The sequence below is a fragment of the Astyanax mexicanus genome, chromosome 13, assembly GCF_023375975.1.
Source record: "Astyanax mexicanus isolate ESR-SI-001 chromosome 13, AstMex3_surface, whole genome shotgun sequence".
NCBI classification, from domain to species: Eukaryota; Metazoa; Chordata; class Actinopteri; order Characiformes; family Acestrorhamphidae; genus Astyanax; species Astyanax mexicanus.
Genome location: NC_064420.1, coordinates 6577181 through 6603722, shown reverse-complemented (window position 1 = coordinate 6603722; position 26542 = coordinate 6577181). Strand labels below are relative to the sequence as shown.

Sequence of the window (26542 nt, the reverse complement as noted above, 5' to 3'; positions counted from 1 at the left end):
ATTGTATAGAAATATATCAAGTATTCATAAAAAAGTAACCAGTATGTGTCAGAAAATGTAGATTTTAACCCCTTTATAGTAAATGCCATCTTTTCTAGTTGGATATAAATAAGTCATTAATTACCACATTAATTCCCCCTACAACTGTGACATTTACAGAACTGTATGCACTCATTCCCTTTCCAGCCTTAAGCTATATACCTCTATATTTGCACTAATGTTATACAGGTTTTGCTTATACCGATACTGTCATTTCCTCTTTAATTCCCCTCATTACTATTGCACCATTGTCTTGTGTCTTTTGTCTCACGTATGCCTATGTCTTTGACCTTGTTGTATTGTACATTTAGTGTCTCTCATTCTTTTATATTTTTATTTAGCTGTACTTGTAACTTTGGGAAGGAGAGTTATTACATGTTGGGCTATTGTGGGAAATAGTATAGATCTTGTGTAATTAGTGGGGTGGAGCTTGTGGAATTCTTTTTCAACTGTATCACTCCATGTCTTACACACAGTGAAGATGAATGGACCTGATTGAGAACGCCCTCCCACTCCACATCTGAGAAATAATATTCATAACTAGGTCCTGCTGCCATTTCATATAGTATGCAGTAGCCATTCCACTGTATACCCACCCCTTATTGGGTTTAATTGCTTTTCCAATGCCAGAGAAGTTTGGTAACGCCATGGAACAGTGCGGAAAGTGTGGCATTTTCATGCCCATAACCACGCCCAATAACCAGGCCTCCGCCATGCTGAAGAGTTTAGCTGCTCTTTTTAGCACTTTTTATCACGGCCCTCACATGATCCTCTAGACACCAACTGGCAAAAGAACATCAGAAATATCAAAAGCAACGATATAAAATCATTTATACAACAGTTAGTTCCGACCTCACAATCTGATTGGTTGAGAAGTGATCTAGCCGTGATGATATTCGTGATAACATCACACGGCCTTCTCACACTAAACCTGTATCACTCCGCCGACGCGTTGCCGAGTAACAGCTTATATACACAAGACACCTGCAGCAGCGTTAGCTTAGCACAGGCTAGCGCTCAGCCGCGGCAAGCTCGCCCGCAGCACTGACTCGTCTTTCGTGGAAAAAAAGGAAAGAAAATCGCTCGGTTACTGCCGTCTGACAGCCAAAACGCTAACTAGCCAGGCTAGGCTAAGCTAAGTTAATGCTGAGCTAAAAATCAAGCTACGCTAACCTAACCACAGTCCAGCCGGCTAGCTAAAACCCACACCACCCAGCAAAACAGAAAGCAGAAATGCTCAAAAAATGCGCAGCTTTCACCTGAAGACGACTCCACAGAGCAGGAGAGGAGAGTATTAGCGTTATTTTACGCTCCTAACGTTACCATCTTCACTTATTCCCAGTCCTGATTTCAAGCTAACTTTCGGGGTGTTAGTCTGTATAAACCATACACTGTTTGGTAGTTAAGTTTCAGTTCTGTTACAGTTGTTGTGGAACTACTGTTCTTCGGTTTATTTTCTTTATTCATTTTGTAAAAATAAACTGTTGTATAAAAGCAATAGAACACTCGAGGTCATTTGTTATCACGAATAACATCACGTGATGATCTACTCGCCTTCGGCTCGTGCCTGCGACCGGATCACAGCCGTGATGTTATTCCTGATAACACACTCCCTCTCATGTTCTATTGCTTAATTACAAAACATCCTAAAACATCTATTAAAAAAAAAAAAATTAAATTCATTATTCATCCCACCTGGTGACATTTAAAAAAAAACTTATTACTAACATCTCCACCTCTTCTACCAAGTACAACTGTTTCAATGCTAATGCTAACGCTAATGCTAATGCATCTAAGGTCTTGAACATTATGATTTGACATTTTGATTTGATAATAATGTTTAGCTACTGGTGAATTTAAGTCCTTCCTTCTAATAATCTGTTTTTAAAAGATCTTGTTGTCTTGCCCACATATTCCACAGAACACGGACATTGTCACAGATAAATCACATTTTTAGAATGGCATGTAATATGACTCTTTATCAAGTATCTTTTACTCGTTCTTGGATGTCTAAAAGAGTTGGTTTTCACCAGATTATTACACGCTGCACATTGGAGACAAGGGAAACATCCTTACTCATACACGTTTCTGCACACGCAAGCACAAACACACTTTCATTAAAAAAAAACACACAAATCTCTCATTACATTCACATCCTCAACACTAATACACAGCTTCCTTTTCCTCTTCAGATCCACGAACACACACCCCCCAACACACACTCACTCATTGATTTCTGTCTAAAGACACGGGCAGCGGCGGCCGCTACAGGAAGGGAATGAGTCAGACGGAGGAAACGTGATTCCGATCATGGAATACTGCTTCAGATCCGCTGACTCTCCTCCACCATCAGCCTGCTCTCCGGCTCCGGCAGCTTCAGCCAGGGTCAAGCACAAGGACTATGAGACCAGATTACAGCACAGCTCAGCACCCAGCAGCACAGCAGCTCATATTCAGGTTCTTGGAAGCAAGTGAGCATAACGAAGAAAAGCCTGTAGTCTGGACTAAACTTCTTGACTTCTGCAGAACTCCAACAATTTATCAATAAACGTCTATTTTCTGGTCTATTTTTTTTAATATAAAGCTTATAAGACGCATTATGTGACACTAGTAAGGAACAGGATCATGTTTTTTTCTTCTTATTCAGCAGGTAAAGCTAAGCTACGTTAAATAAACAAAACAGTAATAAAAAAAAAAACATTTTCTTTTAAAGATTTTAATCTGCAAAGATTTCTCTTCTGAAAATTCTCTAGTTTATCTGGGAGGCTAAAGCGCTTCTGTTCATTCATAGTAAGCTTAGATTTCCAGATTTCCACTAATGCCACCAGACAGAGCTACACTAAGGAACTCTGAGAGTTCTGGTAAGCTAGAGTAATATTAGCTAGCGTTTCGTCCCACGTAGCTTAGTGTGGTTAGCGGGTAATGCTAATGCTGCTCCAGCAGTGCTAGACGGGGTTAGCGACAGGATACAGTCCAATTTACTCACCTCTGAACAGCATTAGTGTGTAACATTAGTGTGGTTAGCGGGTAATGCTAATGCTGCTCCAGCAGTGCTAGCCGGGGTTAGCAGCAGGATACAGTCCAATATACTCACCTCTGAACAGCAAAAGAGCTAGTGCTTAGCGTGGTTAGCAGGTAATGCTAATGCTGCTCCAGCAGTGCTAGCCGGGGTTAGCAGCAGTATACAGTCCGATATACTCACCTCTGAACGGCGAAAGAGCTAGCACCTAACGCGCTTAGCGGGTAATGCTAATGCTGCCCCAGCAGTGCTAGCAGGAGTTAGCAGCAGGCTAAAGGTCGATAATATTCCACTATAAAACGCACTCAAAATCATTTACTTTTCCCAGTGTGCCTTAAGGAGGTTGTAAGGAGCAGTAAAGCCACTTTCCGCTGAAGTAAAACATTATAAAGGTGAGTTTTCAGTGAAGTTTCACCAGCACTGGGTGTAGCCGCAGTGCTAGCTCTTTTGCCGTTCAGAGGCAAGTATATTGGACTGTAGTCTGTTTGTTTGCCAAGATAAAACAAGCTACACGGAAGGAATCGCCTGCTGACAGCGCCCTGGCTTACCAGAAGGCTTAGGGTTCCTCAGTCTAGTGAAATCGGGTGGCATTTATGCCCCGCTAGACCTGTGGTTAGCGGCTAATGCTAATTCTGCTGCACCTAGTCTTAATGCTGAAGAAACTTTACTAAAAACTGACCTTTAAGCTTACTGTAAATAAACAGAAGCACGTTACTCATCCAGATAAACACTTTTTTTTAGGAGAAGAGATTTTAAGAATTGCAGTTTTGTTTAATTAGGCGTTTCCCCCAGTTTCCCCAATTAAAGGGAAACATCCTTACTAATGTTGTTTAATGTGTCTTATAATCCTGTGCATCTTATGTATTGAAATAGACCAGAAAATAGACGTTCATTGATAGTGCGCCTTATAATCTGGTGCGCCTTACAGTCCAAAAAATACAGTACAAGATCAGTCAAAAGGTTAACTCTATATCTACAACACTGATGAGTCAAAATTTCCCAAACAACTTTACTCTGCACTGCAAAGTCTTAACACTGGCCAGTTTTATCCGACCATCAAAGCTTGTTTCCTCAAACAGTGTGTTCAAAAACAGCTGACCCAATATGGCATAAAACTGGCTAATCTGGCAACACTGTGACCCCACAAGACACCAAAAATGTCCCCATGTAGTTTATTAATGTGAGGATTATGTTTCTAAATATCATAAAAAGTAAAGGTCAGAGATTATTTCAGTAACAGCACAGAGCTTTACTAACAATAAAAAAAAATTAAAACCAAGTTAAACCAGGACCGGTGTTGAAGCATGATAGAGTGTAGGGAGTTATTTCAGTCACAGCCTTGGTATTTTCACAATAGAGCAAGAGAGAAACAGAAAAAGAACATCAGAAAAAGAACATCATACTAAAGCTCAAACATGTTGATGGTCTGGAGCTGTTTTGCTGCGTTCGGACCTGAACATCTTGCTGTAATTGATGGAACCATGAATTCTAAAAAAAAAAAAACTTGAAGGTGAATGTCCATCCATCAGTTTGTGACCTCAAGCTCAGGTGTACTTGGGTTCTGCAGCAGGACAATGACCCAAAGCACACAAACAAGTCCTACTCTAATGGTTAAAAAAATAAAAATGAAACTTAAACAAGATGTTTATGCTTGAAAACCCTCCAATATGGCTAAATAAAAAAATAATCTGTAAAGAAGAGTGGAACAAAATTCCTCCACAGAGATGTGAAAGCCTCGTTGCCAGTTATTGCAAATGATTGATTGCAGTTGTTGCCGCCATATATGTTGCCTGTCATGGCAGGGCTGCTAACTGGCAGTTTTCAGCAGGATAATGCTCCCACACACACACATAAACACAGAGTTTCCCCCAAAAAACGTATCATTTCATTCTAATATGGTAATCACTCTAATATTCCATCATTACATTCACACGTATAAATATCCACTCCATTCCATCCATCAACTTCTTGGTAAACTCATCTTTTTCAAAGAGTCAATGATCTCTGTCGATCCCTGCCTTCACTTAAGACCTCTTTAATGACCAGATAAACTGTCACCATTCACAAAAAAAAAGTAAAATTACTGCACGCTTACCTTCTTAATCCTGCCGCTACGGGTTCCAGCGAAAGCAACAGTGTGTCCCCGGTAGTCATAGGCCGCCACCGAGGTCAGTCCATCATCCTTATCCAGAAAGAGCGGGATTCCCTCGATGGTGGTGGTTCCACCCAGTGGTTGGTTAAAGTCCTGACCGCAGAAGTTGTCTTCGATCTGCAGAGGCTGTGGAAGGATAGAGGGTGAAGGGTGAGTATTCGGGTTGAAAGGAGTGCGGTGACTGCACTGCACACATACAGATAAAAGCCTGAGATGATAAAAAAATATATAAGAAAAAACAATAAGAGACCACTTAAAAATGATGAGTTTCTTTGATTTTACCAATTTGAAAACCTCTGGAATATAATCAAGAGGAAGATAAATGATTATAAGCCATCAAACCACCAAGCTGAACTGTTTGAATTTTTGCACCAGGAGTAAAGCAGCATAAAGTTATCCAAAAGTAGTGTGTAAGACTGGTGGAGGAGAGCATGATGCCAAGATGTATGATTAAAAACCAGGGTTATTCCACCAAATATTGATGAAATATGAACTTGTTTTCTTTGCATTATTTTTGGTCTGAGAGCTCTGCAATTTTTTGTTATTTCAGACATTTCTCATTTTCTGCAAATAGATGCTCTAAATGACAATAATTTTATTTGGAATTTGGGAGAAATGTTGTCTGTAGTTTATGGAATTAAACTACATTATTAATTTTACTCAAACGTAAACCTAATCGCAAAATCAGAGAAACTGATTCAGAAACTGAAGTGGTCTCTTAATTTTTTCTAGAGCTGTATGGTACAAAAATTAGCAGTAGAGACAAGTAGGTACACAGCATAGTCACACAGTAGATAAATGTGGCCCAAATCAGATTTTTCTATTTACAGTGTCATGAAAAAGTATTTGACCCTTTACAGATTTTTTGTGATTGGCTAACAGCACTGCGACACCAGGAGGCAGCGAGACGGACAACAGTTAGAAATGTTTTAAAATTAAGACATTTTAACACTACAGTTTTTGCAAGGTCATATGTTACTTTACAACATGTGTAATAATGCCCTGCTTAAGTGCAGTTCAGCCACTGACCTAGAGTCTTATAGTCTCTGTGAAATGCAAAATCCACCGGAGATCCTATTTAAACATATAGTTATTTACACACAGAGGTGAGTAGTCCAGGTCAGGAAGAATAAATCAAAATCAAACATCAGCTGTGCAGGCAGTTGTAACTTTTAACTAGTGTAAACAGAACTGTTCTAAACAGACACCTACCGATCTTAATTGTACTTGGCTGGTGGTGTTCCTCCATAGACAAATTCTAACCATTTGTTCCTTAGCTCTGAATTACTGGGTAAAGCATAAAAGACTGATGTGTTATTCGCACAAATAACACAGGAATGAACTGCCATGCTGTTCCTAGCGTAGTTAGTTAGCTCCTGTCGGACGAGATGTGCTTGGCTGCCTGGACGCTCACAAGCCAAAGTGGGCGGGGCCATGAATACTAATTCACGGGTTGATGTAGACACGGTGCTTTTTTTCTGATCGACTCATTTTTCTAAATAATTTTTTTTACTAGCTATTGCAGACAGTGGAGGTTGAGGAAGAGTTTCATGTGCAGAATGAATATACAACTCAGAGAGACCTATTGTATTTCACAAAGAACAAGAAGTGTTTTATCATATCAACAAGAATACTGTATAAAAATACCCTAATATATCAGAATTATTTTTATTTTACTGCCCACCACTACACCCCAGAACAGGTATGCAGCGAGCCGACCTAAATAAACACTCACTCACACTAACTCTGGACGTATTTGGATGTAATTACACTTTCCACACTGACCTGGATCATTTCAGCCTACACACTGCAGCCTCGATGGGAATGAATCAATCAGACAGTCATACAGAGGATATGCCACATTAATACCCAGCAGTTAGCCTGGAGGAGGACTGACCCGTTACAGGCTGAAGATCTACAGGACCAGAGGGAGAATTATATTCCACTTCCTCTCTCTTTCTCTCTCTCTCTCTCTCTTTCTCTCTCTCTCTAACTCTCAGTCACTCGCTCACTCATTCCTTTATGAGAGATTACTGCCAGTGTAAACACACAGAGGCCTCCAAACACAGGCACAGAGCCACATACCAACACAAAAGCTAGAAAAAAACTCCCCCCCCCCCCCAAACACACAGAATTCTAAGTAAGGGTGGGCGATTTGGCCCTAAAATAATATCACGATATGTTACAGTATTTTTTGGCGATATAATAAAACACTGAATAAAAAATATATATATTTTAAGAATATACACTATTGCAATAAAATTAAAATTAAATTGTATTATTGCATACAATATGATATGGCACGTCCCTAACTGAGATGTAAAAAAATCATCATATCATGATGCTAATAATAATGCACTTAAAATATCTCCATATATCCAGGATTAAAGTAAAATAAATGATACTGGACAGATATAATCTATAGTCTCTAGCACAGGGGTGTCCAAACTTTTTTTGTTGGGGACCAGAAGGAGAAATATATTTGAAGTCACAGGCCACAGACTCTGTAATAAAACAAATAATGAAATATACCACTTTAAATAATACATTTTCCTGATTATTTCATTTACACACCATTTTACTTGACTTACTATCTTTATCTTTGACAGTGTTGTGTAAACTAAGATTTTTCAAATTGATGTTTAATTTCATGATGTCTCTTAATATAAAACTCCTTAATTACGGCAACTTTTAGACTCTTTTGCCCTTTTTCTGCGCTAAAACTGCGCACTCTCTCCGCTTTTAGACTCTTTTGCCTGATTTTCTGCGCCAGAAATGCGCACCCTCTCCACTTTTAGACTCATTGTCCGTTTTTTTTGCACTAGAAATGCACAGCCTCTCCGCTTTTAGACTCTTTGTCAGTTTTTTTGCGCTTGAAATGCGCACTCTCTCCGCTTTTAGACTCTTTGTCCGTTTTTTTGCGCTAGAAATGCGCAATCTCTCCGCTTTTTGACTCTTTGTCCGTTTTTCTGCGCTAGGAATGCGCACCCTCTCCGCTTTTAGACTCTTTGTCCGTTTTCTGCGCTAGAAATGCGCACTCTCTCCGCTTTTAGACTCTTTGGTCCGTTTTTTTGCACTAGAAATGCGCTCTCTCTCCGCTTTTAGACTCTTTGTTCGTTTTCTGCACTAGAAATGCACACTCTCTCCGCTTTTAGACTCTTTTGCCCCGTTTTTCTGCGCTAGAAATGAGCACCCTCTCCACTTTTAGACTCTTTGGCCCGTTTCTGACACCTAGCGTTCAAACTTTGAATCTCACATTATAAAAACCTGCTTAACAGCGGGCCAACTTTCATTCTATTTCTAAAATACCTCGCGGGCCGCTCCAAAAAAGGTAAACGGGCCGCAAATGGCCCGCGGGCCGTAGTTTGGACACCCCTGCTCTAGTAGATATATATATATTTTTTTTGCTAAAAACAGCAAAAAAGTAGTACCCTGATCTGATAACACAGAATTCTTACTAGGGGTGGGTGATCTGACCCTAAAATAATATCACGATATGTCACAGTATTTTTTGGCGATATAATAAAACACTGAATAAAAAATATATATATTTAAAAAATACACTACTGCAACAAAATGAAAATTTAATGTTATTATTGCATACAATACGATATGGCACACCCCTAACTGAGATATAAAAATCATCATATCATGATGCTAATAATGCACTCCAAATATCTCCATATATCCAGGATTAAAGTAAAATAAATGATACTGGACAGATATAATCTATAGTCTCTAGTAGATATATCATTTTTATTTTGCTAAAAACGGCAAAAAAGTAGTACACTGATCTGATAATTAGAGGTGAGCGATAAGGCACAATATTTCAGGGTATAATATTGTTAATATTGTTATTAAAAATGTTACTGGCAATATTATTGTGTATGATACAATATGGCACACCCCTAATTCTAACCCCCCCACCACCACACACACAATAAATCATACAAACATGAGCAACCCCCCAAGACATCCCCCCAGAGAGAGACAACAGCGTAACCTCATTAGTAGAGAGGAGCATTTGGGAAGCCCTACCCGCACGGCCATGCTGCTGACCAGCCCTGCCCCTCATCCTTTACCCAGCAAGAGACAACCCTGCTACACAGCTCTGCACAGGGCTGGCTAAGCTCACGCTAGGCTACACAGAGCCCTCTGTACAGGAACAAAATGATACCCTGTACTACAGTCCAGCACATGCCCTGCCACATGCATCTGTGACCAAGACAGCAAGTCTTTGTGATGTATCAAAAGCCACAGTATCCAGGGTAATGTCAGCATACCACCAAGAAGGATGAACCACATCCAACAGGATTAACTGTGGACGCTGTAAGAGGAAGCTGTCTGAAAGGGTGAGACCACTAATCCAGTGATCTAAAGCAGGTCTAAATAGAAACACCAGAGCACTTTTCTCCACAAAAAACAGCTCACGTGACATTCATTTACACTAGAGACCACAACTATACTGTTTAAAATTAATGAAAAAACAATGGAATGAGACCTTTAACCTTTTAGTGTGGTCTGTTTGGGCAAATGTGAACACAGTAACTAACCAAATCCAGACCAAACCAAACCAAAACTAAATATAACCTGACATAACCTAAACTAACTTATTCTAACCTAACCTAATCTGACCAGACCACACCAAAAATTATACCAAATCTAACCAAACCAAAGCTACCCTAACCTAACCTGACCAGACCTTACCTAAACTAACCAGACCCAACAAACCTAATAAATCCAAACCTAACAAGACCAAGACCAAACCAAACCAAACATAACCTAACTTAACCAGACCAGACCTAACCTAAACTAACCAGACCCAACAAACTTAATAAAACCAAACCTAACAAGACCAAGAACAAACCAAACAAAACATGACCTAACTTAACTAGACCAGACCTAAACTAACTAAAACCTAAATGCAAACAAACCTAACCAGACCAAACAAAATATAACCTAACCTAACCTAACTTAACCCAACCTAACCTAACTTAAACTAACCTAACTTAACCTGACCAAATCTAACCAAATCAAACCTAACCGGACGCAACCTACCTTAACCAGAACAGACAAAACAAAACTTAACTTAAATTAACGTTCATTAACTTAACTTAACCTAACCTGTTGAAATCTAATTTAACCTAGCCTAACCAGACCAGACAAACCAGATCTAACCAAACCAAACCAAACCTGACCTATCTTAACTTAACTAAGCCTAACCAAACCTAACTTATCTAACCTAACAAGGCCAGGCCAGACCAAACAAAACATAACCTAACCTATATTACCCTAACCTAACCTAACCTAACCTAACCTAACAAGACCAGACAAGACCAGACCAAACAAAATATAATTTAACCAAACCAAACCTAACCAGACCAAATCAAATCAAATCAAATCAAACCAAATCCAACCAAACCAAACCAAACCAAACCTAACCTGACATAACCTTACTCAACTTAACCTAATCTAACAAGGCCAGGCCAGACCAAACAAAACATAACCTAACCTACAGTATATTACCCTAACCTAACCTAACCTAACAAGACCAGACCAAACAAAATATAATTTTCCCAAACCAAACCAAACCAAACCAAACCAAACCAAACCAGACCAAACCAAACCAAACCAAACCAAACCAAACCAAACCAAACCAAACCAGACCAAATCAAACCAAACCAAACCAAACCAAACCAAACCAAACCAAACCTCCACACTGACGGATAAAGCAGGTATTAAAGATGGATGGATGGAAGATATTTTTACTGTTGATTTAATATCACAAGGTCACATTTTGAAAAATGTCAAATAAAATGGTTAATTACTCATTTTTCCAGGTTAAGAACCCCTGTCCTATATTATCTAGTACAGCCTACTTACTAGTCTTCAGTAAAATACACTATAACGTCTCTGTAGTAACAATGCACTAACAATGCTCTAAAACACAATTAAGAGGAGCTGATTTTATGTATTACTGTAAATTACAGCCAGCAAACCTTTTAGACTGGTGATGCCAGAAACATTAACAGCTGCCACCTTTTTCTAATTGCATAATTCCGCATTAGTAAGTGAGCAATGTCTGCCAACATAAACCCACTCTCAGCATCAGAGAACACTTAAACACTGACATAGCTTAAATTATGTACCTTTAAACTGCATAATCTTAAACCCATGAGTAGTGTAATCTACACTGCAGGTTACCCTTATTCTATAGAGTGCTTTATAAAAGAATTTACTTTGAATTAACTCAACGATATTACGTTTTGTCTGTTGCCATTGACTGCTTATTTTTTTATTGGCTTCTCGCACAGTCTATTTACAAACTGGGTATCTCCCCAGTTTCTGACACTCACCTTCAGTATGTAGCCCTTCCCCCTTTTTATCATTTTGATATAGACTTCAAGCGATAAATTGAAACACTGTAATTCAAGTTAATCCATTCAGTTTGAATTTGAGTTTGATATCACTAGTTTTACAAAATTAATACACTACGTACAAATCTCTTTTATTCACCTGACCATCAAATTCAAAGTAGAATTAATGTGCAAAGAAACTGATATAACAAAAAAAAAAAACAGAAATTAAACTAACTAACTATTTAGGCATAAGAATGAAAAGTTTTAAGTCTATTTAAACTCACATTTTCTATAAACATTACTTTAAAAAATTGAGGCAACAAATAAACTCAAATGATATAAGTAAATTCAAATTACCGTATTTTCAGCACTATAAGGTGCACTTAAAATCCTTACATTTTCCCAAAAATCGACAGTAAGCCTCCTTTTAATCTGGTGCACCTTATGTATAAATTTTTATAGTCAGGTATTAAGGAGCAGTAAATCCTCTCTGCTGAAGTTCAGAGTTATACAGGAGTTTCAGTTTGGTTCTTCAGAACAGAGACTGGAGCAGAGTTTTAGCTGAGTCTAATGCTGGATTAGCATTAGCCACTAACCGTGCTTAACGCTAGCTCTTTCGCTGTTCAGAGGTGAGTATATGGGGACTGTAGCCTGTGTGTTTACTGTGTTAAAATCAGCTCCATGGGATAACCCACTAGCTAATATCTCCCTCACTTTCTGGAACACTCAGGGTTCCTCAGTGTAACTCTGTCGGGCTGCGTTTACTAGCTAGCGCTAGCAGACAGCGGCTAATGCTAATGCTCCTGTCACGTCTGGTGCTGTTAGCTCCTCTGTCCCTTCCACACCAAGCTCTAACGGAGGTTCTCAGGTCAACAACTACACTACCCAGAATGCACCACCCGCTGACATCACGCACTCACCTGATCACGTGACACCTCACCTGCTTCCTCCAGGAAGTCCCGAATACTGATTACTGGCACTATAAAGGTGCATGCCAAACAGACTTCCACGCCGCGTATTGTAGGTTCTCCTCTTTACAAAGCGTTACTTTATCTCTTGTCTCAGTTTACTTTGTGTATGACCTTGCTTTTGTTTTCTCGACGCCGATTATTGCCTTTGCCTCTGATACTGGATTGTTTGTGTATGAACTCTGGACTGGTTATCGTTTCTGGTATGGTTTTGCCTTCATTACTCTGTTTACTGGTGATCACCCATTTCTCTGTATCGACTGTGATTACATCTGTTTATTCTTATAATAAACTAATTTTGATTTTATCAGTATCTGCACGTGTCTGCCATTCTGTACATACCATGACATGGCTTCCTGTAAATAAACAAAAGCACTTTACTCACCCAAATAAACTGTTTTCAGGAGAGAAATCTGTGTAGATTTATATCCGGTCCTCGTTTGACTTTAAAAGAAAATGTTTTTTTAATGAAGTTTAAGAATTAAGTTTTGTTTACTTAGCTTAACTTTACTTAACTTAGCTACACCCTGACCACCACCCAGCGGTGAGACCTGCTGAATTAAAAGGGAAATACCCCTGTTCTTTACTATTATTGCTTATATCACTATTGTTGTCTTATGTATGAAAATAGAACAGAAAAAAGACATTTATTGATAGTGTGCCTTATAATATGGTGCGCCTTATAGTTTCACAGTGTAGGTAATCTATGTTATTGGTCCCAAAGTCCAGGACTGGATACTGGGTTCCAGGTCCAGATTTAAAGGCTGCTTATGTAATGTCAAGTAGAGTAAGGTGCAATTCACATTGTTTACTTATCAAGTAGCTAAATGTTTAAAGTTAATAAAACATTACATATATTAATGCAAGGGCGTAGGAGCGGGCTTGATACTGGGGGGGGGGACACATTTGCCAATATGAACCAAAGCCCACTCTATAGTTTCCTAGAACAACATTTGTGGAAATTACTTTTAATTAAAAGTAAATTATTATTATTATAAGGTGATTTAAGAACCTAAACATGTTACTCCACGTTACAGTTACTGTTGTTAGAAAAAATTATGCATGCAATGTCTGAATAATATACATACGACAAAAATAATCAGTTATCACCTAATATTTAAAATAAAATAACAGATTTGTTTATTTTTATTATTATTATTATTATTATTATTATTATTATTATTATTATGTCATGTCAATTGTGTTGTATATTTACATTTTCTCCCTCGTTTTTATTTTTTTTTCTACTGAGAGCTCTTCTTAAGATGGTGTCCTTTTATGTAAAAGAATGTAACTTTACGTTTCATAGAGACTTTTATAAACGTCAGGACATGTGGTCTTACTGTAAACTACAAATGAACAAAAGTCACGTTACAGCAGTGTTTCTCAACCCTGTTCTTACATATTCTACTGCATATTAACACTGGTTATTGTAGAGCTTTCTCTGTTTAAAGGCATTTAATAAAGTAAGTGGTGGTATGATGTGTCTAATACACTGCTGGATATACATAATGATTAATTTAGGCTCCATGTAGGGGCTAAAGGATTTTAACAGGTAAACTCAGTAAATTACTGTTTATTAGCAGATCAGCTGGGTCAGGTGGAAAAACACTTTTTTAGAGCAGTGATCAGGGTTAAGAAACTGCTTTAAACTACAAACACAAAGTACTGTACTAAATTCTGGCTATCCTCCACATCCAGCTTCTAGATAACTAGTTAGCTAAATTAATTTTCGTTCATTATAGCTCACAGTAAGTCCTGTAATACCAAATTAATTGAAAATGTAATAGTGATTAGCTGATCAGGTACAGGTCAAGTTGAACATTATATATATAGTTTATTTTTTTTCTTTAACCTTGACTCCCAATCTAGCTCATTCTAAAGTTAAGCTAACTCACTAACACAGCTGCAGTTTATTAATCACAGTGGGTTTAATCTGTGTGCTGATTCAGAGATGTGTATTTTAACCAGCTGTCAGAAACATATCATCACAGTTTACGTGGTTAGCCTGTCTCCTCATTAATATTACAGCTGATCTGAGCGAAACGATGTAATTTTTGGGGGGGACAAATCCACCTGTTTCTAATATTGGGTGGGACATGTCCCACCCATCCCTCCCGGTTCCTACGCCAATGTATTAATGCAATAGGTTTCCTCAAATCGTTTAGATTAAGATAGCTCATCAGGTTTTACAGTAAACCTCATGAAATAAAACCAGTAATTGAGTTGATCAGTAGGGTTGTGCCGATGGACGATATCATCGTTTGTTACTCGCTCGTAAAAAAAAATTTACAAAAGAAAATAAATTATGTCATTTCTATTATTATTAGAAAAATAACAAACGAAAATAAATCCAAAATGTTGACAAAAATATAATCTAACGAGTTTCTAAAACATAGAAACGAAAAACGTTAAAATGGTATTAATATAACAGTTTAACAGCTGGATCAAACAGTTATAAGGATTTAGCGTCAGTCATAAGGAAAGCGCATGCGGCATTGCGATAAAAAAAAACAAAAACGTTTGAATAAATAAGGTCCTATCAAGTGTAGTTAAATGTATGGTATTAAATGGTATTAAATTCACATATTTGCTGATATTTAATCAAGAGAAATCAGGCAAAATGCGTCGCACTGCACTCACGCTTCCTCTCTCTCTCACTCTCTTTCGCAGTGCAGAGCTGAATTCAGCGCGAGGCTACAAATAATATAACAACTCAGTTTAGTTCAATAAATTAAGATGAGTGAGGATCTGTAAATTTAATCAAATATTGTCAAAAATAAAGGATAGGTGGAGGTTTTGGTGAGCTGTTTCAATGATTTGAAACTGGTATTATTCTGTGCACTATTAGAAAGCCTTTGATTGTGTTTTAAATTAGTTTTTATTTTATATTAATTATTTAAATTATTTAAACAATATCATCGTCCATCGCGATGTTTCACTGTAAACATAGTCATCTGCCAATTATGGGGACATCGCCCAACCCTATTAATCAGTGCAGGTATTTTCTGGTGCAGGTGTGGTGAGTATTTGTGTGCACAGGTTTTATATCATCCTAAAAGAGATCAAAGTGTCTGCCAAAAGCATGGGAACATGAAATGCTTTTGGCTAAGCTGAGGAAAGAGCTTCTTCTGGCTGTATGAAATACAGTAGGCTGAATACAGGGTGCTGGCAGAGTGCCAGGCTCATGTTTTGATTTGCGGCAGGGGATTGGCTGCAGCTACACGGCTTGCCCTTTGTTTCCTCCAGTTGTCCAATCCAGGCTCTCTAATTAGATGTTAATAGCCCTGGCACAAACACAGACCAGCAGCCTCTTTTCTCTCCTTCTGTTTTATCCTCTGCTTCACTGCTATCCATCTTACTCTCCACCCCTTCGTCCTTTTGCTCTCCCCAATTCTTTGTTGCTTTCTTTTATTCAGAATGAAACTGAAACACCTGGTTTTAGACCACAATAATTTATTGTGGTGACGGACAGTTTTGGTGGAAACAGGAGAGTTGAGGTGCACATTGAATTCTGTGTGATTTGGGCAGCCGTGGTTTTATGTTTTTATTGGATACAATCCGGGTTAGCACCTGAACATCCCTTTCAGACAGCTTCCTCTTACAGCGTCCACAGTTAATCCTGTTGGATGTGGTTGGTCCTTCTTGGTGGTATGCTGACATTACCCTGGATACCGTGGCTCTTGATACATCACAAAGACTTGCTGTCTTGGTCACAGATGCTTCAGCAAGACATGCACCAACAATTTGTCCTCTTTTGAACTCTGGTATGTCACCCATAATGTTGTGTGCATTGCAATATTTGGAGCATACTGTAGTTTGGAACCTCTTTTTTCCATCTGCTTTATTGGTTTAGACCAACCTGGAAGGTCTGAAAGTCCTAAATCTCCCTCTCTCTGTTTTAAACCTTCCTCAGGCAGACCAGACGCAGACACTGCTGAGCAGAAGAACATGATTGATCGATGATTGATTGATCCCTGCAGCCCCCCAGACTTATCTAAAAATACAAGCATCATATCAGCATGTCCGTCAGCAGCGCCAGGTTGGTTTACATAATGCTGCTATTTCTGACTGATCCTGAGTCAGCAGTCTGATTTATTTTCTGGTGCTCAGTAAGGATGACCTACAGACATCCAGTCTGAGATCACAGGGTGCGTATGATGATGTGAAACATTAAACTGCCACACAGCTGCTGTAAAAGGATAAAACGTGGATATCACTGTTACTGAACAACATCAATATATATATATATAAAATATGTATCTACAGAAAATAAATAAACAATTAAGGAATGGTAACTTGCTCTTACAGCCTACGACACGCTGGACAAGCAGTTGATTAATACCACATTTTTTACACTATAAGGTGCTGAGACTGGAGTAAGATTAGCATTACCCGCTAACTGCGTTAAGCGCTAGCTCTTTGGCCATTCAGAGGTGAGTATTATCAGCCTGTAGCCTGCTCCTAACCCCGGCTAGTACTACTGGAGCAGCATTAACTTTAGCTGCTAATCGCACTAAGCGCTAGCACTCTTGCCTTTTAGAGGTGAGTATATCTGACTGTAGCCTGCTGCTAGCTAATATCGCCCCGGTTTACCGCTACACTCAGGGTTCCTCAGTGTGGCGCTGTCCGGTGGCATTTACCTCCTGCTAGCTCTAGCAGTTATCCACTAATAGTATATAGTATAGCTGCTGCACCCAGCCTTAGTGAAAATCTGGAAATCTGAGCTTACTGTAAATAAAAGGAAGCGCTTTACTCACCCAAATAAACAGTTTTCTTAAACATGGTGACACCCCTGTTCCTTACTAGTGTTGCATAATGTACTTTATAATTCGGTGTGCCTTATGTATAAAAAAATAGACCAGAAACTAGACACTCATTGATAGTGCTTTTATAATAGTGTGATATAAAAAAAAATGCTATAGAATATGCTGTAACTGAATACCCGAGGAGAGGTATGGCTGCTGGGAGGGACAACACACAAAGATGGTAAGTGAAGGATGAGGGGACACGCCCATTATGCAAATAGATAATGTTTCAGGGGCCAATAGCAAAGTGTAAAGTTTTCAAAATGCTGAAGCTCTAGAGATCAATATACACTTAAAAATAAAATTACCTTTTTGGTCCAGTGAGCTAAGGGCTCACACTATGATCGGGAGATCGCTGGTTTGAATCCTGTTCATGTAGCTTGCCATCGGCTGCCGGAGCCCTAAGAGAGAACACAATTGGCCTTGCTCTCTCTGGGTGGGTAGATGGCGCTTATTCCCCTCATGATTCCAAAAGGGTGATGTCGATCAGCACAAGGCTGCAGCTGTGAGCTGATGTATAGGAACCGAGTCGCTGTGCTTTCCTCTGAGCACGCTGGGCTACTTCACATGTATCGGAGGAGGCATGTGCTAGTCTTCACTCTCCTGATGTTGGGGCATCACTAGTGATAGGGGATAGGGTATCTGAACTTATTAGAAATTAGAATTAGAAATAAATAATGAGCTGTTTTTGAGTTAGTGTAACACTCTCACGTGGGGACGGTGTATATGAATCAATGTGAATCAGTACTTTACTGTGCTTTATTTTTTATGCAATATGACATCGGTTTGTCACAGTCTACAGCAGGGGTGTCCAAACTTTTTTTGTTGGGGGCCAGAAGGAGAAATATATTTGAAGTCACGGGCCACACTCTGTAATAAAACAAATAATGAAATATACAACTTTAAATAATACATTTTTCCTGATTATTTCATTTACAGATCATTTTACTTGACTTACTATCTTTATCTTTGACAGTGTTGTGTAAACTAAGATTTTTCAAATTGATGTTTAATTTCATGATGTCTCTTAATATTAAACTCCTTAATTACGGCAACTTTTAGACTCTTTGGCCCGTTTTTCTGTGCTAGAAATGCGCACCCTCTCCGCTTTTAGACTCTTTGGCCCGTTTTTCTGCGCTAGAAATGCACACTCTCTCTGCTTTTAGACTTGTTCGCCTGTTTTTCTGCGCTAGAAATGCGCACCCTCTCCGCTTTTAGACTCTTTGCCCCGTTTTTCTGCGCTAGAAATGCGCACTCTCTCCACTTTTAGACTCTTTGGCCCGTTTTTCTGCGCTAGAAATGCGCACCCTCTCCGCTTTTAGACTCTTTGGTCCATTTTCTGCGCTAGAAATGCACACCCTCTCCGCTTTTAGACTCTTTGCCCCGTTTTTCTGCGCTAGAAATGTGCACTCTCTCCGCTTTTAGACTCTTTGCCCTGTTTTTCTGCGCTAGAAATGCGCACCCTCTCCGCTTTTAGACTCTTTGGCCCGTTTTTCTGCGCTAGAAATGCGCACTCTCTCCGCTTTTAGACTCTTTGCCCTGTTTTTCTGCGCTAGAAATGCGCACTCTCTCCGCTTTTAGACACTTTCGTCCATTTTCTGCGCTAGAAATGCACACTCTCTCCGCTTTTAGACTCTTTGGTCCATTTTCTGCGCTAAATATGTGCATCCTCTCCGCTTTTAGACTCTTTGCCCCGTTTTTCTGCGCTAGAAATGCACACCCTCTCCGCTTTTAGACTCTTTGCCCCGTTTTTCTGCGCTAGAAATGCGCACTCTCTCCGCTTTTAGACTCTTTGCCCTGTTTTTCTGCGCTAGAAATGCGCACTCTCTCAGCTTTTAGACTCTTTGGTCTGTTTTTCTGCGCTAGAAATGCGCACCCCCTCCGCTTTTAGACTCTTTGCCCGTTTTTCTGCGCTACAACTGCACACTCTCTCCGCTTTTAGACTCTTTGCCCGTTTTTCTGCGCTAGAAATGCGCACTCTCTCCGCTTTTAGACTCTTTGGCCCGTTTCTGACACCAAACGTTCAAACTTTGAATCTCACATTATAAAAACTTTCATTCTAGTTCTAAAATACCTCGCGGGCCGCTCCAAAAAAGAAAACGGGGCGCAAATGGCCCGCGGGCCGTAGTTTGGACACCCCTGGTCTACAGAAACGTTTTATAAAGTCTGCAGTCTGTTGTCTGTGATGATGCTATGATAATAGAGTATTGTGGAGAGCTGTATCTGGGGACGATGTGTTTGACACTCGTTTAAGGATCCGGGCAGTGAAAAAGCCACTCCAGCACTCAGCAGGAGGTGGTGGCTGTTCTTCCACTATACACTGAACCACAGTCTTACTAAAGCGCCTGCTAAACATGCAGCCTGCTGTTAACTGTAGTGCCAATAAAGCATGTAGTGTGAGTGTAGTGTGAGCAGGGGAATGACACAAATGGGAATACGCGTTTTGGCAGTAAAATGAGCTCTGCTTAGCAGCGCCGAGTCACTGTTAAATCAAGCAGGAAATTTAATATTGGTTATCTGTAGCTTAAACATATTGGGGTATGTCATTTTGTCAATATATATATATATATATATATATATATATATCTTGTATCCTGTTATTACTTTTACTCTAGGTTTCTTACACTGAAGTTCCTTGAAAGTTTTGTGTTAACCAGCAAAGCAAAGTAAACTATAGACTAAAAAATTACTAAAACATATATTTCTTTACAAAAGGTGTTTTTAGGCATGCCATATAATATACAGCTCTTGAAAAAATTAAGATAATTTATTCTTTGAATTTATTCTATAAACTACAGGCAACATTTCTCCCAAATTCCAAAATATAGTCATTAAGAGCATTTATTTGCAGAAAATGAAAAATGGCTGAAATAACACAAAAGATGCAGAGCTTTCAGACCTCAAATATTGCAAAGAAAACCAGTTCATATTCATAAAGTTTAAAGAATTTTAGAAATCAATTTTATTCACAGTTTTTATGCATCTTGGCATCAAGTTCTCCTCCACCAGTCTTACACACTGCTTTTGGGTAACTTTATGCTGCTTTGCTCCTGGTGCAAAAATTCAAGCAGTTCAGTTTGGTTTGATGATCAGCTTGTGATCATCCATCTTCCTCTTGATTATATTCCAGAGGTTTTAAATTTGGTAAAATCAAAGAGACCTATCATTAATCATTTTTAAGTGGTTCAGTGGTTAAGTCTTATTTTTGTCCAGAGCTGTATATACATACAGTACAAGTCTAAAGTCTAAAGTTTGGACGAACTGCAGTTTTACATGATTTTAAAATGTTTTGCATTGTAGATTAATATTTATGAGTAGAGTAGAGTCACCTGGAATTCAGGCTTTCAGTTAACAGCTGTGCTGAACTCATCAAGAGTTAATTACTTGAATTTCTTGTCTCTTAATAAAGTGTTTGAGAGCATCAGTTATAGTAAAGTAGTGAAGAGGTAGAGTTACAGGTATACAGTGAATAGCTCTATTTGAGTAATGTTCTAATCCAGATTATGCCAAGAACTACTCAACTAAGTAAAGAAAAAAGGTACCACTTTATAATAAGACTACATTTATAAAGGGTTTATAAATGGTTTACAATTAGTTTATAAATGGTTAATAATTAGGTTGTAAATGCCTTAAAAATTATTAATAATCAGTTATAACACATATATTGAACCCACAGCCATCTATATTGTCGCCCTTTCTAATGATGTTTAAGGCATTTACAACCTAATTAGTAACCATTAATAAACTACTTGTAAACCATTTATAAACCATTTATAGAGGTAGTCTTATTATAAAGTGGTACCAAAAAATAGTCACTTTAAGAAATAAAGGTTTAAAAGTATTCTTGAGTGCAGTCACAAAAAAGACAATTAAAAAGACAATGATGAAACTGGCTCTCATCAGGATTGCTCCACGAAAAGAAGAGCAAGAGTTACTTCTGTTGTACAGGATAAGTTCATCAGAGTTACCAGCCTCAGAAACCACAAGTTAACCTCTAAACCCCAGATAAGAAATAAGAGCACCTAAATGCTTCACAGAGTGCTTTAAGTCCTTACATGGCAACGTCTGGAACCAGTTTCCTTGGACACTGAGAGTTTGTGGCTGGAAAGTGCTTTTAGGCAGAGTAACTTTGAGGAGAAAACCAGGGCAGGTATTAAAGAGGAGACACTGAAGACACTGGCTGAATTATAAATGGGAGTGTTCGTAACACTCAACCAAGCATACGTTTAAGGATGAAGTCCTGTTGTTTATTATAAAGAGCCAATCAGCTTCCTTATTTTATGCTGGGAGTGAAGAGGAGTCTGCACGCTATTGTGGATGCTCCCCTCAATGTGGAGATCTGCGCAGATGCAGTAGCCAGATTTGGGCAGACTTGGTTTTATGTTTTTTGGATACAATCCGGGTTAGCACCCGAACATCCCTTTCAGACAGCTTCCTCTTACAGCGTCCACAGTTAATCCTGTTGGATGTGGTTGGTCCTTCTTGGTGGTATGCTGACATTACCCTGGATACCGTGGCTCTTGATGCATCACAAAGACTTGCTGTCTTGGTCACAGATGCTCCAGCAAGACGTGCACCAACAATTTGTCTTCTTTTGAACTCTGATATGTCACCCATAATGTTATAGTGTGCATTGCAATATTTTGAGCAAAACTGTGCTCTTACCCTGTTAATTGAACCTTCACACTCTTACTGCTCTTACTGGTGCAATAATGTGCAATTAATGAAGATTGGCCACCAGGCTGCTCCAATTTATCCATGAAACCTCCCACATTAAAATGACGACAGGCGTTTCAGTTTCATTATCCAACCCCTGTACCCCTGTGTATAACACAGAAAGCTGAAAATTTGCCGCTGAGCTTTCAAACACACTGTTTCACAGTCATTGACACATGTGTAGTAAACAGAGTATCAACCTATGCCACTTGTTCTTCAAAATGTTTTATGGGGTGGTCTGAACAAATACTGCCTGAAAGATCCAAATTATTTAATTTAATAATGATTTAATTTATGATTTGTTGTAGTTTTTTACATCAAATAATTAAAAGTAACTATGTAACTTTTATTCAAAGTACATTTTAAATTGAGTACTTTTTTACTTTTACTCGAGTAGATTTTTAGATGGGTACTTTTACTTTTACTTGAGTAGAATTTTAGCAAAGTAAAGGTACTTTTACTCAATTACAATTACTTTCAGTACTTTTTCCACCTCTGCTCCTAACTGTGCCAGCAAAGAAAATTCAACACAGGAACACAAATCAGCACAGACTTTATCAGACTTCTCTGTGCAACTATGTACCATCAGCGTGTAACTCTACCATCAGAAGACCTATTAATGTATACCCAGCTAATGAGGCTGTGCTGCCCCACCTCTGCTCCACCTCCACGAGCAATTACAGCAACACTGAAACCCCTCATGGCCTATTTACAGTATGGCACGGCTGTGTCTTAGCTAGGCCAACCAACTCAGTCAGGAATGATGAATGCTTTTGTCCTTTGGAAAGTGGTCCAGAGTATTCCTATTCAGGTCAGAAGAGATACGATAGTATGAAGATCCAGTGATGAGAAAAGGGTCTTCTTTCATTCACAATTTCTTCACAGTTTGCATATTTCATTAAACAGATTCACAAATTCAAGCTGTAGGCTCTGAGTGGTCCAGCGGACTAAGGTGCTGCCACATTGATCTGGAGATCGCTGGTTCGAATCCCAATCATGCAGCTTGCCATCAGCTGCCAGAGCACCAAAAGAGAGCACAATTATCCTTGTATTCTCTGGGTGGGTAGAGGGCGCTTACACCCTGCGCAAGGTGTGTCACGATGCTCATTACTATCTTACACCCCACCTGTAACGCCAGACCGATAAGATTGACGCTTGCCGAGTAAAAGGTAAAGACTGGTTTATTTACAGAATAATAAACTGGATAACACAGCCAGAGAACAGGTTGAACAACACTCACACTGAAAACAGGAGACGTAGTACAGAAAACAGTCCAAGATCTGAAGCCAGAGAGACAGTCCGATAGTTCAAGAAATCCGATAAGGGCAAAGACAAAAGGTAAAATCCGTAATGCAGAAAAGAAGGTCATAACAGAAAGGCTCAGTACGCAACATGAGTCGATAATACCTCGCAAAGTACAGACGCTGACTGAAACCTATATATACAAAACTAGAATTACTATGAACCGGAACTTCCTAGAACACAGGTGACTCTGAACGGAGGAGCATAATACGATTGGGTGAAGGTGAGCGGCTGACGGTGACGTCATCGACCAGTGGGTTTATGGGAAATGGAGTTTGGGAGTGTGAAAGGAGAGTCTAGAGACGTGACACCACCGACAGTATGATTTTACACCTTGTTTAATGTTTAATTTTCCTTATTGTAAGAATTGTCAACAAAAATGTTTATCATGTGCCAGAGATTTCTCTTTCTCTTTTAATAGTCTTTAGCTGATATACTCTAGGATTCTTCCTCACCTCATTGATCATTCTGCGCTGTGCTCTTACAGTCATCTTTACAGGACAATTCTCAACTCAAATAAGGGGTGGTGGTATTTTTGGCCCTGACATTTACATGTATCTCCTATTGAATTATCATATGCAAACATGATAATGATGGCGGCAGGGCTAGACTGTCCTCTCATGCAGGTGTGCCAGTTGCGTCTGAAGCCAGGGGTAAATATGACTAATGCTTTGTGGATCTGTCTCACTGCACACCACCACAGGACACAACAAATACAGCTGCAGCAGCCTGCCACACACACACACACACGCACACGCACACACACACTCATATAAAATCTCAAACAAACACACATCAATAAATAATTACTCTGACAATTAGATCGGTGGCGCTCCATGCCCGACTCGTTAGGAGATTTGCAGGCTGTACGCTGTCAGTAGTGGAAAGGTTGAGGAAGTGAGGGAGGAAGGAGGAGGAAGTAAAGGAGTAAGGGAGGAGGAATGGGTCATTTTTCTTTTAATCCAGTTAACTGCCCGACTTATTGATCTGCAATGACTTCCTGTGTAAAATGCGTGAGGCACTACTGAGTACAGACTTTTAACAATCAAGCAAGTGATTAGCGATACAACTACTGATTATTTTGGTAATCGACCAATCAGGAGATGCAAACATACCTTCACAATCTCAGCTGCCTTGCTGGGGAAGCTGAAAGTAAACTAATTCGAGCACCTGTGAGGCATCCTCAAGCGTAAGGCCAGATGTGGCCTGTGAGGTTGTTTGAACTATAATGAATGATAATGAAAAAACTAAAAAAAAAAATTAAATGCTTTTCTGGTGAGCTTTTGTTTACATTCCTCCCCTGTCTCTCTGTTGCGCTTGGCTTGACTTTAGTTTCCGTCCGTTCTCGTTTTTCCGCTACTTATAGTATGCTTATAGTGGTGGTGTTTTGGGCCGCGGCCCTGATGACACGGGTTCGATCCCACATGAGGAGCGGTGTGTTTATTTATTTATTTATTTTTATTCTTTCTTCTTGGGTTTACCTGCTTTGAGATCAACTGTTCTGCAACTAAAATCGCTGATCTGAACAACCAATTATTTATAAAAAGAAAATCGTGAAAATTTTTTGTATATTTCTGCAAATACATATATTTCTCCAAGTTACATTTTTTTATGTCCCTTGAAAAGATTTAACAAAATATTGGCAGAAATTAAAGGGGTGTACTCACTTTTGTTGAATACTGACTTATAACGGCAAAAAATTGCAACAACACACATTTAAAGACAAATTAACTTTTAATGAGTGAGAAAATTTAAATTGTAATATAAATATAGTAATGTTTAAATATTCTACTGGAATAATAAAAAATAAACACTGTTTAAGCAAATAAATCCATGATTCCTGGTAAGTGTTATTTAGGAGTATTTTATCCTCTTCAATAACAATAAAGTAAAATTAAACTGAGTAGGTAAATTCACTTAATTTACCTATTAAGTGCATTGTTTATTTTAGTTATTTTAGTGAATTATTTAATTTATTTAAACTATTAAAAGCTATTAAGGCACAATGCAGATGCAGATTCACATTAAGAGACAATACAGATGTTATAAAGTCAGAAAGTCTTTGGCTGTTTATTCCGTTCTTTTATGTAATCTGAGGTCATTCTGAAAAGCTCATCAGCTATGCTAATTAGCGCTTTTTATTCCTCACCTTTTTTTTATAGTTTTTAAAAAGAGTTTAAAGCTGACACAGAAGGTGAACCTTGGAGGTTCCTGTGTTATTACTGGAACAATAAAGCCACAGAAAAAGAGTCAATTAAGCAAAACTACAGCGAGCTGGCTCACAACAGCAGCATTGTTCTCCTGAACAATATCAGATAATATCCTTTATCTGAGTAAACTTGAGACTGATTTTAACAGATTTATACTTTTATTTTAAAAAAGGCAGAGATTAACTGTTAATGTAACTTTCCTTCTTATTGAATTAAAGTAACATAAATTCTACAGATATTAGAGATCGCTTTTGCGGATGAAATACATCTAGCTTAAATTAAATGAAAAATTAAGATGCACACAGTTTGTGTAAAATCAACATTTCGGTCCTTTTAGGGTGTTTCTTATATGTGGGCCTTTTTTTTCTTCTGGGACCATTTACACATTAGGTTCCACATGGTTCCACATGGTTTCTTCCTGCATTTAATACTTATTATGCTGCAGTTTTAACAAACAGTTAAACTGAATACACTAGTGAGGGTAAAATAAGGAGAAAAAAACTACACTTTTATGGTGAGTCACATGGAGCCAAGAGCCAATGGGAAAGGTGTGAGTTTTGCTCATCATACCAAGCCTTTTTAAGACATATCAGCATTAGATTAGCATTAATTTATATTTATAGCAGAGATGTCGGTTTCCTGTATTATAATATCTCAGAGTAGAGTGCAAGAAAGAGGGAGGGAGACGGCGCAAGTGAGCGAGAGAAAGAATGAGTGAGCGTGAGAGAGAGTGAGTAAGAGAGAAAAAGAGAGAGAGAGAGAGAAAAGGAGCAAGTGAGGGAGAGACAGAGAGAGTGAGTGGGGGAGAGACAGAGAGAGTGAGTGAGAGAGAGAGAAAGAGAGTGAGGAAGTGACAGAGCAAGTGAGGGAGAGACAGAGCGAGTGAGCGAGAGAGGAAGAGACCGAGTGAGTAAGGGAGAGACAGAACAAGTGAGCAAGAGAGGGAGAGACAGCGCAAGTGAGGGAAAG

General features: G+C 38.8%; 1 protein-coding gene across 1 annotated transcript in view; it reads right to left on the bottom strand.

Moving 5' to 3' along the window:
- Positions 1-26542, bottom strand: part of plxna1a (plexin A1a) — a 208318-nt gene that overhangs the window by 142894 nt on the left and 38882 nt on the right. Inside the window, exon 3 of the mRNA XM_022677283.2 lies at positions 5154-5336. Coding sequence (XP_022533004.2) covers positions 5154-5336 — 183 coding nt within the window. The remainder of the gene's footprint in view (positions 1-5153; positions 5337-26542) is intronic.